At 48.1% G+C, this 19133-nt stretch overlaps 1 protein-coding gene across 3 annotated transcripts in view; it reads right to left on the bottom strand.

The window, feature by feature from the left end:
• The window catches only part of PLEKHG4 (pleckstrin homology and RhoGEF domain containing G4), a 185386-nt gene extending 181021 nt beyond the window's left edge, over positions 1-4365 (bottom strand). For all 3 annotated transcript variants that reach the window (XM_019490982.2, XM_019490984.2, XM_014595358.3), the window contains exon 1: positions 4193-4365. In XM_019490982.2, coding sequence (XP_019346527.2) covers positions 4193-4195 — 3 coding nt within the window. In that variant the 5' untranslated portion in view covers positions 4196-4365. The remainder of the gene's footprint in view (positions 1-4192) is intronic.
• Positions 4366-19133: the final 14768 nt, after the last annotated feature.

Genomic DNA, 19133 nt, shown 5'->3' with positions numbered 1-19133 from the left:
TGGGCAGCTGCTTCCCCTATCAGTGAGCGCAGACCAGCATGTGCAGCCAGCGGCTGGCCAGGCAGCAGCTTATCCAGGCCCGCTCAGAGGCTCCACAGGCCCGGAGCCTGGCAGCTGCCCCTCCCAGAGGCTTGCTGAGCCCCCACGGTGCCTCTGAAAGGGCCCAGATAAGCCACTGCCCAGCCAGCTGCCAGCCATGCATGCCGTGCTGTGCTCACTGACAAGGGAAGCAGCCCAGCTGTGCTCACCTCCCCATCACTGAGCTGCACTGGCCCCCCACCCCCGTGGCCCAGCCCAGCCCCACCAAGAAGCTGGCTTAGCTGGGGTTGAGCAAGGCCAGGCTGGGCTGGGCCATGGGGCTGGGGTGACCCCTGACAGCTACGGCTCCATTATAACCTCTCCCTGCGCCACAACTAGGCCAGGCCAGGGACCACTGCAAGAGCCTCTCCCCACCCCGTGGTGGCAGGGGACAGGGGGAAGAGTAGGGGGAGGAGTTCCCCCCTACAGCATTGAACAGAGCTGTCCCACCCAGCAGGGAGGAAGTGTCCCCCTCCAGGGCCGGGGCCGGGACCGGGCAGCCTGCACAGAGTCCCCTCTCCCTGCCCCTTGGCAGTGGGGCTGGAGGCAGGGGGAGGGAAGGAGGGGGAAGAGTACCCCCCAGCATGGAAAAGAGTCCCCCTCCGTGCCCTGCGGTGGATGGGGGAAGAGTCCCCATGTGGGGCTGGGCAGCATTGCATGGAGCCCCCCTCTCAACCCCTCAGTGGTGGGGGAGAAGCAGGGGGAAGAGTCCCCCTCCAGGGCCGAGCAGCCTTGCTGTGCCTCCCCCACTCCTGCAGCAGTAGGAAGGGGAGAAGAAAGAGCCCCCCAGCACCGAACAGAGCCCCCCTCCCCAACCTGTGACAGAGGAGGAGAGGGACGAGGGGGAAATGTTGCCCTCTGGAGTCGGGCAGCCCCATGTACAGGGATTGCTCCTGGCTGTCAGGGAGCTGCTGGAGTGGGCAGAGCTCTCCCCTCTTCCTCCTTGTCCTACCTGCCTGCCCCTCACACCGCAGCAGACGCTCCCTCTTCCCCCACCCTCTGAACCTTACAGGCCGAGGTGGGAGTTAAACACCTCCTCAGTATAACTCAGGTCTGCGGGGTCCTGGCCACACTCCCCCTCAGCTCAGCTTCCCTGTTGGAAGGGAAGGAGGAAGGACTGCTCTAGTGGCCCCGGGCTTCTGGCCCGAGCCACTGCAGGCACATGCCAGACATCTATCCACTTGCAAACCCGTTCACTCCCTGCAGGTTAGACTAACCTGCAAAGATTGAATTGATTCAGGCTCGGGCTTTTTGAATGCCTGTCCCTAGCCCAAGTGCTGCCATTGCTGCATGATGCATCTTTTAGCACAGGGGGCTCAACCTCTGGCCTGCAGGCCAAATGCATTCCATGGAGCTACTGTATTTGCCTGCGGGGCTCCCCATGGGTCAGGAAATTTGCCAGCAGGAGAGCAGCTAAATTTCCAAACCCAAAGCTCTACACAGCTGGTTGGAGCCCAGGCTGTGTCCCCTCCCCTCCTCCCCGCCTTGCCCCAAGGCCAGACAATGCCCCCTGCCCCACTATGCAGTTGGATCGTGCCTGCTGCGCCTGCCCCAGATGCCAGATTAGAACCACCAGCCAGATCCAGCCCATGGACAGGCAGGGCATTGTCCCTCCAGCCCACTGAGGAAAAAGGTTGGGCACCATTGTTGCAGCATGACTTTTAGCATCACCACTTTAGAGTTCCCTTTCCTTTTCCCTTCATTTTTCCAACTGTCATCTTTCTAAACTGCTCCTTAAAGCCTTTCCCCTTTCCTTGTTAATGTGATTTATATTAATGATCCACATTTTTATCCTTCTTTATGCAAACCTGATGTTCTGCTGTCCCCCAGGGCCACCACTTGTTGGCTACTTTTTATTGTGGAATATTATTGGGGACTTTTTTATTGTTGTCTCTCTTTCCATTTTCCTGGTCTTCAGATCATATGATCCAAGTGGTTTGGCTGGGACACATGTTGGACTCATATTTTCTCAACTACACCTCTGCTGTGAACTCTGGACACTGTTTGAGGACATCTCAGATGCCCACTGTTAAGAAGATCTGCTTGTGAAGATTCATGTTTACTCATGTAATCAGTTCAGAAGAGACCTTAAAGGAGGATTCAGGGTTAGGGAAACCCACCCAAGGGTGTGAGACCTACAAAGCTCAAACTACTTAGATAAAACAAAATGAAGTTGAGGCAACCTGATCCTACTCTATAAATACCTACATGGAGAGAAGATTTCTGGTAGCAGTGGGCTGATTAATCTAACAAAGGCACAACACAATCCAGTTGTCAGAACTTAAACTCAGGGAAGTTCAAGCAGGAAATAAGATGCAAGTTTTAAGTGAGAGTAATTAACAGCTGGAAGGAATAGCCAGGATATGTGATGAACTGATTATCTTTATAAAAAAAACATATGGTGCAGCACAGGCATAAATTACAGAACATCACTGAGGGGGAATTCTGTGTCCTATCATATAGAAGAGGTCAAAGTAGATGAGCTCAATGGCCCCATCTGAACTTAAAATACATGAATCTATTCAGCTGCAGATACAGACAGATACAGATGCAGATTTGTAGAACTGGAGAACTGTGGCTGTCTGCCCAGCCATGTGGCATAGACACACACATGATTTTGGAGACAGGTAAGTAGTACTGTGACCACATGTGCTCTTCAGAGAACTAGTCACAAAAAGTATGTGAGGATTTTTTTTTTGCACAAGCAATTTTGGGGTTTTTTTCCTCCTTGGAAAGAGGTAGATATATTAGATGTAATGTGGAATCCTTTGTATCATGGAAAGAATTTGCTGAAATGGTCCCCACATGAAGGGGAGGTCTGTTCTCTTCTCTAAGAATAAACTTCATTAGTACTGATGCAAGAGATGCCTGCTACTGTTTTGCTGCTTCCTGTTAGCTATACAGCCTCAGTTCAGCTACCTCATTCTGAGAATATCTGTGCTTGATTGGTTGGATTTTACATGACACTTGACATCTCCAATGCAAAAATATCCTTGCTCTGTGTTGTGTTGTTTTGTTTTGTTTTTATTGATTCCTTGTTGGAGAGGAGCTCCCTGCATCATCTGTGACCTGACACTTTAACTAAGATCCTGGACATGGGGTCAAGCCTGTAACTGTAAAGTCACAACACATCATAGATCAGTAAACCTAGGGGAAGACCAGTTCTACCAAATCTTCCAGACTCTCAAAGGACACAATATAAGAAAGAACACCTTAATTACTAAACCTAGACAAACACAACACAACCATTGCTAAATAAAACCTTTGCATAATAGTTCATTACCTAAAAGCAATGCACATACAACATAAAACAACATTCTGAAATAATGCTACAAAATTCACACACACATACTACAAAGCAGTCAGGTAAAAGCCAATCAGCAGTACTTGGAAGTACTCTTTATTGGCAGGACTTCAGTATGACAAGGGGTAACAGCAAAAGGTTAAGGTTCCCAATATTGTTTCTGAATTGGGGATGAATGCACCCAGCCAATTGGGTTCAAACCAAATCAGACCCTAAAGCACAAAGCACAGACACTAATTTTGTGTGTGGAGGGACATGTGATTCTTAAGAGCCTGAAGTCCCAGCAGGCTGAAAAATCAACAACTTCTCTGAGCTTTTATGGCTACTAACTTTAGATACAGGGAGGGAAAAGTGACAGCAAAATCCTGGTGCCCAGCCTCTGCTGGGCAGAGCTAGCTCTCCAATTCTATGAGTTTGCAAAAGACAGAGAGGGGGAAAGCACAGGAATAACATCTGGGAAACAGAGAGAGCTGTAACACAACAAAGTCTCCACTCTATTCCAGCCCCATGCTCCTATGGTTTCTGTGTGGCTATCCTGTGAGATTTCTCACTCCTAGCTGCTGTCTGAAAACAGCTCTGCATCTTTCTAGGCACAGTTTATCACAGACTGCATCTAAATTGCAGGCAAGCTATTTCTTGCTTAAAATTAAAATAATTTTCAATGTAAAAAAATATATAAAGAACCCAATTTGCCTTCATAGGATTATATCAGTGCACTGGCTTCGGATAGACTGCCCCAACACCAGCTACATCCAGCACAGCTCAGTTTTTGTGCCCAGAAAAGCAATCTGTTTACAGGGATTTACTCACCATGTTTCTCAACTCCGTTATCCTCTCCCACTTACTTCCACAAGCAGCATTTTTTTTCTTTTTCTTCCATGTGTATGATAGGTTCCTCCCCCCCAAAGCTTTTTCTCCGTTCTAATAAATACATATAAACCACTGAACCACTTTGAGCATAGAATTGTAATCCAAGCCCTTGCCCGCCCCCCTTAGCACAGTTCCAACTAATCTAACTCATGACACAGCCATGGGGCTGAACTAGGGGACCTTGAAGGCTGCTCTGACAACCAACATGCTGCACTTTATGGAGCAGTAAGAGATGTGGTGATAGGCAGAGTAAACATTTAATTCCACGTTTGGCATGATTACAGGGACAAAACCAGCAATATACAAGTGTATTGACAGAGCCAACAATACTTATTGTTATTACAGAATAGCTCTGTATTACTGATCTGTATGTTGACTTAGCTCTTCTTGTGGAATAGAACAGACCGTACTTCAGAGATTTTTACTTAATGCAAATTCTCTTTAATTTGAACTAGTGAAATGTATCTCTGCCTTTTTTTACAGGAATTAACATGTAAAAGAAACAGGAGAAGATCTCCTGGGGAAAAAAACAACACCTTTTTAAAGATTTTCAACACTCTCCATTGCCTGTACTTAAAATTAGAAGGTTTTCACCCAGAAGAAACCCCTGAAGAGGTGTCATGGATTTTCAATAAATGTGTAACAGGTTGAGCTAACTATGGGAAATAAAAAATGGAACTTCCAGAAATGCACAGAAATAGTTTGCTTAACTATTCTTGGAAAGGAAATAGAAAGGCAATGACTATTTCAAGCAATTGCATCAGGCTGCATTAATATCAAGCTGGGTATAGAAACCTTTTCCCCCAAAGGAGGAAGTAATTTAGCATGGCAAATTCCTCCACCCTTTCATTAATTGTTTAAAGTGGCCTGTGGCCAGAACGTGGCCAAAACGTTGGGGAAGGTCACTGAACAGGCAGGCAATGGTCTACAGAACAGACAATGGGAAAGGGTGGAGGGCAAGCAAGCCATGGGGGCATGAAAGATGGAAGAGCTGCAGCTGCCTATGGGGCTTCCAACACTCCAACACATGCTGAGTTACAATGCAGGGAAAAACAGCACCACAAGCATGAGATCCATCCCCTGGCAACATAAATCATTAAAAAAAAGTATGTTGAGGGGAAAAAGACATCTTCAGCAGCTCAGCATGGGTGCAGTCAGATGCCATGTTTGATGTTCTGTTGAAGTCACAGGACAGTAAATGGGCCTCCCTTTCACAAGGCTAAGAGATTCAGGAACATGAGCATAGGGGAACTGGGACAAAGGAATTGGTGCTGGTCAGCTCAAATGGAAGAAAAGAAACCATCAGTATCCTTCAACTCCATCCATATCAGTCTCATCAAGTTAACATGTGTTCATTCAGTCCACCATTTCAAGGAGGTTGGGGGCTCTGGAGCCAGGCTGCTGTCACTGTGACTATTAGAGGATACAACAGGGGTGAGCAAAATATGGCCCATGGGCTGGATCCAGCCTGCCAAGCACTTTCATCTGGCCCGCGGCACTACCTAACCAACTGCATCCTGCCCAGCCCTTCTGCCCACAAGGGTGGGAGCAAGGCGCCCACATGTACAACCCCCCAGCATACCCTATTGGGCCTCACTCCCACCCTCTTGGGCAGAAGGGCTCTGCCCAGCCAGCAGCTTCCAGGCAGGGCTCCTGCTGCAGCCAGAACCTGCTCTCTCGGGGCAGCAGGTAGGGAAGCAGTGGGGCTGGTGGGGGGGATGGGAGGAGTTACAGCTGGGTGGAAGAGGGAATGCATCATGGACCCTGTGCCCAGAGGGGCAGCAGGAGCATGCAGCTGAGCTGGGCAGGGTGTGTGTGTGTGTGTGTGTGTGTGTGTGTGTAAGGGTGGGAGGTGTAGGGACCTCCCCCAAATTCCTCCCCCAATGGTGTGCAGCACCCGCTACCTGGCAGGGGCAGCAGGCGGGGAGGTCAGGATGCTTGTGCCTGGCACAGGCGCAGCTTCGGCCAGCACGGCATGGGAGGAGGGAGCAGAGCCTGCCCTATCCCTGGGACTCTGCACCATGTTCCTGCAACTCCATCCAGCACTGGCAGCAGGCGAAGCCCTGCACTGGAGCTTGCTGCCTCCCACACTCCCTGCTGCGCAGGTCCCTGCACTCTGCAGGGAGAGGGGAGAGCCCCACTCCCTGCTTCCCCACAGAGTACATTGCGGGGCTTCCCCACCATGAGCTTGGAGCTACAGGCACATAGTGCAGAGCCCCTTTGGTAGAGGTGGCTGGGCAGGCTGTGCAGGGGTGCACTCCTTGCCCCCAGCCCAGCACTGGCTGTTTCTATCACAGGGCCTCTGTGCTGCGCACCTGCAGCTCCACACTAGCAGTGGGACAGCCCTACGTTGGACTCTATGGGGAAACAGGGGGTTGGGCTCTCTCCACTCCTGGCAGAGTACAGGGCCCTGCACAGCAGGAAGCGGGGGAGGCAGTGAGCTCCAGTGTGAGGCTTCCCCCTCCGCTAGTTCTGGAGCTGCAGGAGCATAGTGCGGAGCCCCGTCGATAGGGCACACTCTGCTTCCCCCCACTCCCCCATGCAATGCTGGCCGGAGCTGTGCTTGCATCGGGCATGAATGCCCTGACCTCCCTGCCTGCTGCTGCTGCCAGGCAGCGGGGGCTGCACACCACTGGGGGAGTGTGGGGGAGGGGGGCCCATATACCACCTTACCCTCCCTCACACCTCACACACCAACACCTAGCTCTCACAACCCCCATCAACATATACATGCACCCCAACATACCCTATGCCCACCCTACATAACCACACCCTCTCACAACCCCCCCACATCCCACCATACATACACACACAAACTATAAAAGAGTAACACTTTATTTTTAAGTTCTTATGCAATCCCTTCTACATACAGTACACCATCACAAGTCATGCCAAATATTTTTTGTAATAAAATTAAAATATATTATAGTACATGTTTGACTTCTAGTGTATGATTTGGTTTTTTTTCCGATTCTAAGATGGCAACCACCCCCCTCTCCCAAAAGGGGTAGGGGGTGGGGCAGCAAGGGCAGGGACTTCTGATAGCAAAGGTCAGGGGTTTTGGTCCTGCTGTGGTGACCAGGGGTCATGGCAACTGTCAAGGGGTGGGACTACCTATGCAGCCCCCAACAGCTTGCCAAAACTTATTAAGCAGTCCTCTGCCCAAAATAATTGCCCGCCCCTGGGCTACACAGACTAATTCACCTGAGAAGGAGAAGAGAAAGAGCTATACTACAGCCACAAAACAGGAAACAGCAAGTTTATGAATGACAGGAAGAGCTACAAGCAGAGCCCTCCATCCCCTTCAGAGAGAACCCATCATCTGGCTTCAAAGTAAGAAGGGTCAAATAATTGATCTGGAGAGGGCGCTGAACTTGAATTATACCTTGGAGCTGCTTCCCAGGTGTGGGACTTCCACCATAAAACACAAGCAGGTCATCACAGACATTTTGGGAGCTGGTCAAACACCAGCTAAGCAGTTATCAGATTGGAGGGGTTGGTTTAAAATATTTTGTCTTTGTTGGAATGCTGAGACCATGCCCTGATCTATGTGACTGGTTACAAGATTGATGAACCTGCCTCACTTTCAGCGTACTTGTTCTATATGGCTAGCTGTGGAACCTAAAGAAACAACTCTGGACTAACATTACTCTCAAACAGGGCTGCCCAACTTCTGAGTGGCCAGGGGCCATACCCCACATTGGCTGCAGGCTCTCTGGTCTTCTGTGGGCTACCCCACCCCACCCCACCCCCAGGGGCAAGAAGTGGAAGCTGGGAAGGTGGAAGGGGCAGAGGCCTTGTGGAAGCCTGCAGGCCAGGTGTTAGCCCCTTCCAGGCCACATGCAGCCCATACGCCACCAGTTGGTTAGCCCTGCTTTAGAGTGTGAATCCTTCCTTTTTAAGGATTAAAAGATTATTACACAGTCTGGTGGGTGGAAAATTGGCTTATGGGATGCACCCAGAGAATGGTGGTGGATGGGTTGGTTTCTACTTGGAGAAATGTGGGCAGCGGAGTCCCCCAAGGCTGTTCTGGGACCGGTACTATTCAATATCTTCATTAGTGACTTGGACGAGGGAGTAGAAAGCACTCTGTGTAAGTTTGCAGACGACACCAAACTATGGGATGAGGTAAACAAACTAGAGAACAGGGAGTGAATTCAGGTGGATTTGGACAGCCTGGGGAAGTGGGCGGAACAGAATAGGATGCAGTTTAACAAAGGTAAGTGCCATGTGTTGCACCTAGGGAGGAAGAATCATCAACATACCTATAGCTTGGGAGGTACCATTCTAAGTAGCACAACTGTGGAAAGGGATCTCAGAGTCATAGTTGACTCCAATATGAACATGAGTTGCCAATGTGATGAAGTAATAAGTAAAGCTAACCTGCACTCCTTCTTACATAAGTAGGTGCATCACAACCAGATCTAAGGAGGTGAGACTTTCCCTCTATGCGGCATTGGTCAGGCCACAGCTGGAGTACTGCATCCAGTTTTGGGTGCTGCACTTCAAAAGGGATGAAGATAACCTGAAAAGGATTCAGAGGAGGACTACCTGTCTGGTTAAAGACCTACAGGACCAATTGAGGGACCTGAATCTCTTCAGCCTCCACAAGAGAAGGCTGAGGTGATCTTGTGGCCATCTACAAACTCATTGGGCGGGGGGGACAGCAGGAAATAGGGGATACAATGTTTACAAGGTTGCCCAGAAGCAATGGCCACAAACTGGAAGAGAACAAATTTAGATTGGCCATCAGGAAAAAATTATTTACAGTGACAGTTGCCAAAATATGGAATACGCTTCCTAAGGAGGTGGTGCTATCCCCTTCCTTGGAGCTATTTAAGAGGAGATTGGACAAACACCTGCTGGTGTCATCTGACCGCAGCACTCTTTCCTGGCCTGGGCAGGGGATTGGATTCAAAGATCTACTAGGTCCCCTCCGACCCTAAAATCTATTAAATATATTAAATATATTAAGGCTGAGTGGTTGAATGGCCTGTTACTACACTCTATCACCCAGTACACACTCTGGTCTTAAAATGTGTTTTGAGATGTAACTTCCTTTCAGAGAACTGAGGCTTAGATATCAATGGGGCTTACAATTTGATTACCTAGACAGTTTGACTTATTTGTCCTAAGGTTTGCTGCTGGTGTTGAGGAAAGCTGATTTATTTTGCAAACAATGTGGTGTTCTTGTTCAGGAAGCAGTCTTGGGTAAAGTGGATTTACTCTGGATTATTATGACGTATGAGTAGCTAATCAAACTATTTTTTTAAAGGGACAGCAAATGCACTCTTCAAGAAGATCCAGGGAAGCAATGATAGGATGTCAACAGGACAGTACAAGAGGTGATCTTATCTGTGAAGCAAATTAGTTAAAATGAACATATTGGTGCCTTCTGACCTTGGCTACCATCCCTGACGATCATTAGACAGGTGCCTTTCTGGTTCTCTTTAGTGGTGTGGACAGAAGGAATGAATGATCCCTGCTGCAAATGGAGGAACTTTCCTTCGTGAATGTTTTTCTATTGCAAAGTGAAAGATGACACCAACTAAGTCAGGAATTTTCCTGAGGGATTTCTATACATATTCCTTTAGAACTAAGGTCATCTACTTCAACTGCAACTATGTATAGTGCAGTTGATCAGTAGACCAATGGGGCTGGCAGTAATCAGGGATTTCTACCCGCTACTGTTCGTAACAACTGACATAATTGAGTTGAAGTTCTTGATAAAGGTGTCCATTGACTAGGGTTGCCATTTTCTGAAGTCATTCCTGGACATGCTGTGGAACATCCATCCCAGGCTGGGCATCCTCTCAACTGATTGTGACTACCCTTCCCAATAACAGGGTTTTGCATTATGCTCAGATCTGGTGGGAGCTGGGTGCCTGCAAGAAAACTCAGTGGTTTTGCCCACTCACCTGCCCACTGCTCCAGCAGGAGGGTTAGCCCTTGCATGCCTAGTGTAGGTGTGGCAATAACCAACATGGGATGGGTACAGAAAGGGGCTAGAATTAATAGATTTATTGTTATGTCTACATGTGTGCTGCTGTGCACGAAAAATCTTCGCAGCAGGGCCGTACTTGTATTTATTACAAGTACTACCCTGCTGTAGAGTTTATTAGTTTCCTGCATCCTAATAGGTGACAACTGCTTTCCTGCCTTTTGCAGCTTGCTGCAAACCAAGCAGGCAGCCCCAATCCCCCTTCCCCCACCTGTGGCGGGGCTGGGCTCAGCCATGTCACAAAGAGCAGGCAGGGGGGAAGTACGGGGAGGGGGGGGCACACATCCAACCCACCCAAACCCCAATCACACCCCACACATGCACCCATACCCCCTCACACACCCCACCATACCCATACACACACCCAACACTGTCCCACACTGCACACCCCACCCACACACACCACTATCCCCACACAAATCCCACATATACACCCACCCCAACATATCCACACACTTCACACCCACACATATACCCACACCCCACCTCACCCCACCACCATACCCCCACACACATCCAACACTGTTGCACACAGCCCACACCCCAACCACACACCCCACCCCCACCAGACCCACACACGCCCAGTCCCACACACCCCACCCCTCAACCACACCTCCCACACACACCACCCACTCCCCATACACCCCCACAACAACATACTTCCCCAACCACACCCCCCCACATAGACCCCCTACCCAATCACACACAATATACAAGCACCCCTACCCCCCACCCCCCACCCAATGCACAGTAGTTCCTGGGCAAGGGGAGAGACTTCTGGTGGCAAAGATCAGGGGTTAGGGGGTGGGACTTCTGGTCACAAGATGGCAAATGGGAAGGAGCACCTGTCAAGGGGTGGGGCTACCCTTGCAGCCCTCCACGTATCTCCAAAACTCTTCAAGTGGCCCTCCAGCCAAAATAATTGCCATTCCCTGCATTAATTGGTTTTGTATCAGTCTCATAATTTCTGATATGACTACAGCACATTTTTGACAAAGACCCTCCATCTCAATTGACAGATTTCAAAGTGATGGAGAATTCATCCCAGCCTTGGTCTAGTGGTTAATTACCCACACTGTTATAAATCTCTACTTTGCTTGAATTAATCTTGTTTCAACCTCTAGTCACTGTCTTTTGTTCCGCTTTTGTTTGCTGGACCAAAGAGCTGTTGATATCAGACATGTTCTCCCCATCCAAGTATTTATAAACAGGGATCTAGTTCTCTCCTAAACTCCAAATCAATTCAGCTTCAGTCTTTCACTGCCAGGAAGGTTTTCCAGTCCTTATCACTCGTACAGCTCTCCTAGTTTTTCCACATGTCTGAGGCATTGACACCACTCAACTGTAGACAATATTCCAGTAGTGGGTTGGTCATCATCATAGATTGAAGTAATCCCACCTCCTAAGCTCCTTCTAAGGCATTATCACACTACTGGGTTCTAGAACAGAATTTAGGATTGATTTAATAAAAGCCAAGCTGATATGGGCAGATCCAGGGTTTTGTGAAGGAGGATGCAGAAGGAGTGACCAGTGCTGCAGGCATGGCTGCACCACTGCTCCCAGCTCCGCCCCCTCTTCCACCAGGGAGGAGCAGACTACACCATGGGAGCAGCAGCAGGCACTTTTTCACATCCCCCCAAAATTAAGAATCCCACCCCCCATGCTCTCAGCCTGCTCTCTTTCCCTCCATCCTCAGCAGTACAATCCTCCCCTTCCTTCCCATTCTCCTCCAACTGCCACTCCACTGTCCCCCATATTCCACCTGAACTGGGAGTGCGGGGCTTGAGAGCCATTCCTGTCCCAGTCCAGCTAAGAACAGCACCACAGTTGGAGATTCCTCCTTCCTGCTCATTCTCCACTGGGTTGTGTTTTGGGAGGATTGTGGGGTGTGGCTCCAGAACTGCTGCAGCTGGGCTCAGCAGGGGACAGCAGCAGTGGTGGTGGCGGGTGCGTTTCCCCACCCCACACTTGCTCTTGGGATGGCAGGGAACACCCCAGGAGAGTTGGCAGAGAGGAGGAACCTGTTTGCTACTGCTGCTGTTCCTGGCTGAAGCAGGGCAGGAGTGACTCTGGAGCCTCCCCCTCTCACCCCAGCCTCTCAGATCAGCCAGGGACAGAGCAGGGGTGGGTATGGGAGGGGTGTTATGGGGTTGGGGGTGGTGATGTGCTGCTGAGTAGACAGAGGGGAAGGGAAGGAGCGCTAAAAGGAGGGGGTGAGGGGATGGGATTCTTACCTTTTGAGGACTGAAAAAACATCCCTAGCTGCTTCTGCTGATCCTGCCACCTGGTCAGAAAAGGGGGAGCTGCATCTATGCCACTGCACCCCCTCTGGATCTGCTTAAGCCAAAATGATCACAATGTGTATGTACAAAGCATCTAGTGCAGCAATAGTTCACAGTTCCTATTGCACTAATGCTACATTTAGGTGAAAGATAGATTTAGGGATCACCTACCTGGCTTCTATACAAGCAACCTCAAAGTTTGTGAAGACAAAAACAAACTGAATACATGACAAAGACATTGTTAGAGAGAAACTGCACATCACATTCATCATCGTTTGAAAAATTAGAGATCTTTACTTTTTCAAAAGGCTCACAACATCATATTTTTAAACAAACTGATGCAGAAATTCTGTTCTTCTCAGGATGGACTGCCTCTTTCACTATTTCTGCCGAATTTGGTAAGTCAATTTTGGAAATCGTTTTTTTAGAGGATCTGGGAAAACTCTGCACAGTTTACAAGTTTAACATGAAGTCCTGGTACAAATCTAGGATTTACATTTAGAAAAAAATAAGCCCCTATGGGACAACATTTCAGAAGTTCCTCAACAGATGTGTCTACATGACACACTGTACTGCACAATAGACTAATCTACTGCACAGTAAAGCATCACCATCTGCATGTGTAGGGAATTTACTGCTCAGGAAGTTAGGCTACTTCACAGTTAGCTAGTACCTGTCAATACAGGTACTAGATTAACTGTGCAGCAGTTACTGTGCAGTAACACTTGTGTAGACACTGACTGGGACACTGACTAGGCCACAGGGGACAGGGAGCTCTCTGTCCCTGGTTCTGTTGCTGCTTAGATCTGGGCTTTCCCTAGGAACCAGGAGTTGATCAACACTGGGACGGGGGAACTCTCTGCCTTGTCTGGACTCCTGGCTCCGGTGCAGAGCTGGCAGCTCTGGAGGGCGAGAGGAGGCTAGGAACCCAGCTCCTACCTGCCCCCCAGAGCAGCTCTGCATGGCATGAAGCTGGCTGCACTGAGGGGCAGGCAGGATCTGGGAACCCAGCCCCCACCCACTCTCCAAAGCAGCCAGTTCTGTGTCTAGCAGAGCAGCTGCCAGTGAGCCCCATGCCTCCCCCCACCCCTGCCAATGCCGTACCTGGGACAGCACACAGTGAACCCCCTGATGGGTAGAGAGGGCTTGCTGGCAGCTGTGTGTCCTCCTGGCCCATCAGTCCCTTCAAAATGTGCATGGGGCCAGGAGACAGCTGCTACTGCAGCCAACAGAGCTCACCTGGCTTGGTTTGCATTAGGACCAGTCCTGTGCCCCTTGCCAGCCCCTGTGCCCCCTGCCAGCACAGGGAAGCATGTGTAGATGTGCTCCTGGGGAAGGCTTACTGCACAGTATTTTACTGCATAGTAAGCTTAATGTGAATAAATAGCACATGTAGATGTGCCCTGTAAGTGAGGTTTTTAAATCCCATTTCCAAAAGTGAAAATGAGCACTTTTGGAAGTGGGACTTAAACTCCTACGTGATGTAAGTACTTTTAAGAGCCGTACCCCAGGCTTCCTCTGGTGAAAAGCTATCAAGATACAACCTAATCACAAGGATAGATCATTACAGTGATTTTTATACCCAGTACACCATGTCCAACTTCACTACCTGAACAATATCCATTTTCCACATTGTTCTTACCGCATGGGTGACACTCTGCTGTGTTCAATAGCCACTTCCCTCTACTGTCTTCCAGTTCCGTCTCTTGAACAGTTGACTGCAACAATATATTCTCTCATCCTATGTGTCCATAGGGAAAGTGCTACCTTCCACCCAATGCCACATTCACAGCGGAGTCACAAGTCAAGAGTCAAGTGCTCTGTAAAATATAGTGCTATATAGTTACTAATAACATACCGATCTTATGCTCTACTTACAGCCCACATACATCTTCCACCATTCCAAAAGAAGCTTCTAAGTAAAAATATACAACATTTGCATCATACGCAGCATACTAGTAGTATATTTTCAAAGTAATACAGCACTTTGTTTATTCCTATATGCAGGTTTCATTGCCCAAAAACCATGGAAACACAGATATATGCCTGTATCCCATTGTCTTTACACACGTTACTAGATACCCATGGCAGTCACCAGATATGCCACTTTCATTATTCCAGAGAGAAGATGGGGAAAAACACACGGTATTGTGTTTCCCTGTGTACTAGATCAACTACATATATTGCACACTCAGAGAACATATTCAGGTTTAAGGATACTAACATATGTCCCAGTAACTATAGCGTAATTTAGCTTGGATTTTAATCAGTAGTAAACTTAATTGGTAGGAAGGAGTGAACACACAACTAATTCTCGCAAGCCAGCTGCCTGCAGTAGGCATTATTACAGTGTGAGGACACTAGGTGGCAGAAGACTCAGTTTATATTGAACAAATGGCTACCCCAGAATGAAAGGGATTAAAGGGCCAATCGTATACTATGTAATAGTTTTACATAGTCAAGTTACAAAGCAATGTAAAAATACTAAATATTTTTCAAAGAGTAATGTTAGCTTGGATCTGATTCGCTAGATAGTAGGGCTGTATGCCATGTGTCCACTACAATTTTACTATGTAATAAAGTAATTTACTATAGAGTAAATGTGACGTGTCCACACCCTAAATCACAATATCAGGCTCCTAACAGACATAAAGCTGCTTTGCCTGGTCTGCGTGCAGGGGGAAAGTAGAGCCGTTTGGGGAAATTGAACTCTGAATTTCAATTCATTTGAGATTTGAAATTTGTTGGGGTTTTAAAATTAGTTCTTCCTTTCCTTTCTAAACTGCAGCATTCTAATGAACTGTTTTGTTTTCAAGACCATGACTACAACTCTATAACTTTAGCTTCACCTTAACATCATATTTATTTAGTCATCAACAAATGCATTAGTAAGTTGGTCCTTGCAACAATCCCCTCCATTGGCTGATGGAACAGCAAGCTTCTCCTTGGTTATGTATATATCTCTTATTTGCTACTGGAGCTATAATTTCACCCTCCACTCTGGCCTCTGACAATACATCTACATTGCCTCAGACTGTTCTAGGGAGTGCTGCTGTGAAAACATGCCTCTTCTTCATGTGCCAAATTACAGAAAATGTAATGCAACTGCTGTTCCAGGGAAACAGGGTACTTGTACTAGTAAAACACCCAAGCCTGAGGACAGGGGCACTCCTTGGGCGCACACTACATTTTCTTCCACATTCAGCACCTGCAGAGCAGAAGCAGGTGGTTGAGATGTGTTTCCATGGCACTGCTCTGTAGCCCTGGTTGAAACCAGACCTAAGAGCCCAGAAACATCCCTGACTGGTGTTAGAGTTTTGCTGCTTTTAGGGCAGCCAGTGCTTGTAAGCCAAAAACCACAGGGAGCAATGCTCAAAATACAGCAAAACTGTATGGTGTGTTAGGAAAGAAATCCATGGCTGACTCCTCCAAGAGAAATCATGCAGGTCCATGCAGAAACTCTGTCCTGTAAAAACAAGAATCCCAGGTCCCTCATATCAAGAGGCTCTGTGGCACTGGATTACAATACTCCCTTTTGATTTGAGCTGGCTTTTTTCCCCATGGAGTTTATCACTTGCACATCATACAGGGTAGTGCCAAGTTTTAGGCTTCAGCTTCTCCATACCGATAACAGGGAGAGAACTGAATTAATGCCAAGTGCCACATGAGCAGAGACTGGAACCTTGTTTGTGTTTAGATATTCTTGCTAAAATGGCTAGCTGAGTACTGCCCAGAACCCATTTAGGGGCTTTACACCTATGGCAGCTTTCTGCTTGTTCTGGCTCTGTGATATTGTTTTCTGCATTACCTCAGATTATCTTTAGGGCAATGCATTATCCAGGCTCATTTTGCTATCTGCTGAACTGTATGGAAGATGTGGCATCTTCTTGAAAGTTAGGGACTCTTATAGGACAGTTTCTCTGCTACACTCAGAATCAACTCAATGGGAAAGGGAAATTGGATCAAACCATATTCAGTTTTTCAAATGATTCACTTATTGACAAAGAATGGAATAGGATGTTGGTTAAAGAGCAGAGTTGCATGCACCTCACATCTATCTAATGCTCTAATTACTGTTAGGCTTCAAACTTTATCTTCCTCACCAGAAATTTCAAGGCTGAAAAACCTAAGTTCACCCCACAAACTGATGACATGATTTCCTGTGCCTACAGCTATCTGTAATAACAAGGAGTTTGTGCCTAAAAGAAAATCTCATGGCTATATTTACTGATGGCTATATCTCAATATAGCTTTCTTTATTGGAAAGCTGCTTTCTCTGCCTTTTCAGTAATTCAGATACATTTTTACATGCAAGCACATGGGAGACAGCTGTAGCCAGCACTTTAGTGGGTGTTAAAAGCCTCTTTTTATTGAATACTGGCAACAATACTATGCTTGTTCCCTAGCACAGTCCTACACTGTCTCCCTGAATGAGCAGTCACTCGCTCTCACACTGAGCCTCCAGTTTCTTCAGCAACTAGATTAAATAAAAAGCTGGTGGAAAGGGCATCTTGCTGCTCCACTGACTGTGTTTTGATGCTGGTTGATGACTGGGATACTGGAGTGACCAAGGGTGAGGGGTAAGGGGAGGGAGGAAATACCATGTCAAATAGAAACAGCATCACAGGGTATGGGTTATCACACAGAGTGATCCTAGCAAAGCGGAGCAGTCCTGCTCCTCATTTGCCAGGTTTGGCCAGGACAGTCACTGGGCATGAGGAGATCTTAACCCCCACCTCAATATTTCTCCAAGGGATGGGACAGTCAAACCCAGCTCTTTCCTAAAATCTCTAGACTCACGCCTGGTCTCCTGTGGGACGGGCTCAGCATCCCCGAGTCAGGTACTTTCAAGGGAGAGAGAGCCAACACATTGTGAATCATTATCTGCTTTAGAGTTGCCTGAAATATAACTAAAGGTCAAGCATGGTATTTGCTGCCACAAATTCTTGTGAATGAACCCAGCTGCCAAGCTAATGGTGGGTCAGGCCCTCCTCAAGCAGGCTGAGTGCTGACTACTATGAATCCCATTCTTAGGCCCCCAACTGTCCCTGTTTACCACATGGAGAACGTGGGCATCTCAATCATATTTGCAAATTCCACTCCTGGAGCCAAGCACCTAAGTTTTAGGTGGAGAAAACTCTCACTATGATTGCACCCAAGTTCCTTTATGAATTTCACTGTTGGGGGTGGCTGAAGATCAAGCTTGGCTCCGAGCAAAATCTGTGACAAATATTCATCTTGGTCAATGTTTTGTGTTTCCTATCATAGACTTTAAATATTAGGTCTGGAAGGGACCTTGGAAGATCATTGAGTCCAGCCCCCTGCCCAAAGGGTAGGAAGTCAGCTGGGGTCATAGGATCCCAGCAAGATAAGCAACCAAATTTCTCTTGAAGGTGTTCAGTGTAGGTGCTTGAACCACCTCTGATGACAGGCTATTCCAGACTTTGGGGGCTCGGACAGTAAAGAAATTCTTCCTTATGTCCAGCCTGAAACGGTCTTGCAGCAGTTTATAACCATTTGATCTCATCATCCCTTGGGGTGCTCTGGTGAACAAATGTTCCCCCAGATACTGATGGTCACCCCTGATAAGCTTATAGGTGGCCATCAGATCACACCTGAGCCTGTGCTTTTCCAGGTTAAAGAGCCCCATAGCTCTCAGCCTGTCATTATAAGGTCTGTTTTCCTGACTTTTGACCATGCGCGTGGCTCTCCTCTGCACTCTCTCAAGCTTCTCCACATCCTTTTTGAATTGTGGGGCCCAAAACTGGATGCGGTACTCTAGCTGTGGCCTCACCAAGGCTGAGTACAAGGGGAGAATGACATCCTGGGATTTGCTTGAGAAGCATCTATGGATGCGAGCCAGCTTTTTGGTTGCTTTACTAGCCGCAGCATCACATTGAAGGTTCATGTTCATCCTGTGGTCAGTCATGACCCCCAAGTCCCTTTCATCCATTGTGCTAGCCAGTGTAGCACTCACGAGCCTATAGGCATGCTGCGGGTTTTTCTTCCCAAAGTGGACAGCCTTGCATTTCAGTATTTCAATATTCCCCCTGGTTTCTCCCATGTGGCTTCCCTGCAAGTCAGCAGCACTGCTGCAGACAGAGGCAGGCAGGCAGGGGCACAGGCCGCAGTCCAGTGGGGAGACAGAATGGCATGATGCACCAGGCAGGCAGGCGGGGTAGGCTGCCTGGTGGGTATAAGCATGCTGTGGGTTTTTCTTCCCAAGGTGGTGAACCTTGCATTTTTCGGTGTTAAAACACCATCAGGTTCTCGTCCACCCATTTCCTGAGTCTGTCAAGGTCAGCCTGGATCACCCTCCTATCCTCAGGTGTGGACGCTTAACCCCAGAGTTTGATGTCTTTGGCGAACTTGGCCAGTCTGCTTCTGATACCAATGTCCACATCATTAATGATGACGTTGAATAGTCTTGGACCAAGGACAGAGCCTTGAGGGACCCCCTGGTCACAGGGCACCATGACGATTGACTTCCGTCAACCACCACCCTCTGTGTCCGACCACGGAGCCAATTCCCCAGCCAGCGGATCATGGTGAAGTCAAGGCCACAGTTGACCAGTTTTGCCAAGAGTTGATCATGGGA

This window comes from Alligator mississippiensis, chromosome 10, assembly GCF_030867095.1.
Source record: "Alligator mississippiensis isolate rAllMis1 chromosome 10, rAllMis1, whole genome shotgun sequence".
NCBI classification, from domain to species: domain Eukaryota; kingdom Metazoa; phylum Chordata; order Crocodylia; family Alligatoridae; genus Alligator; species Alligator mississippiensis.
Note: the sequence above shows the minus strand (reverse complement) of the source record. Positions and strands in the feature narration are given on the sequence as shown.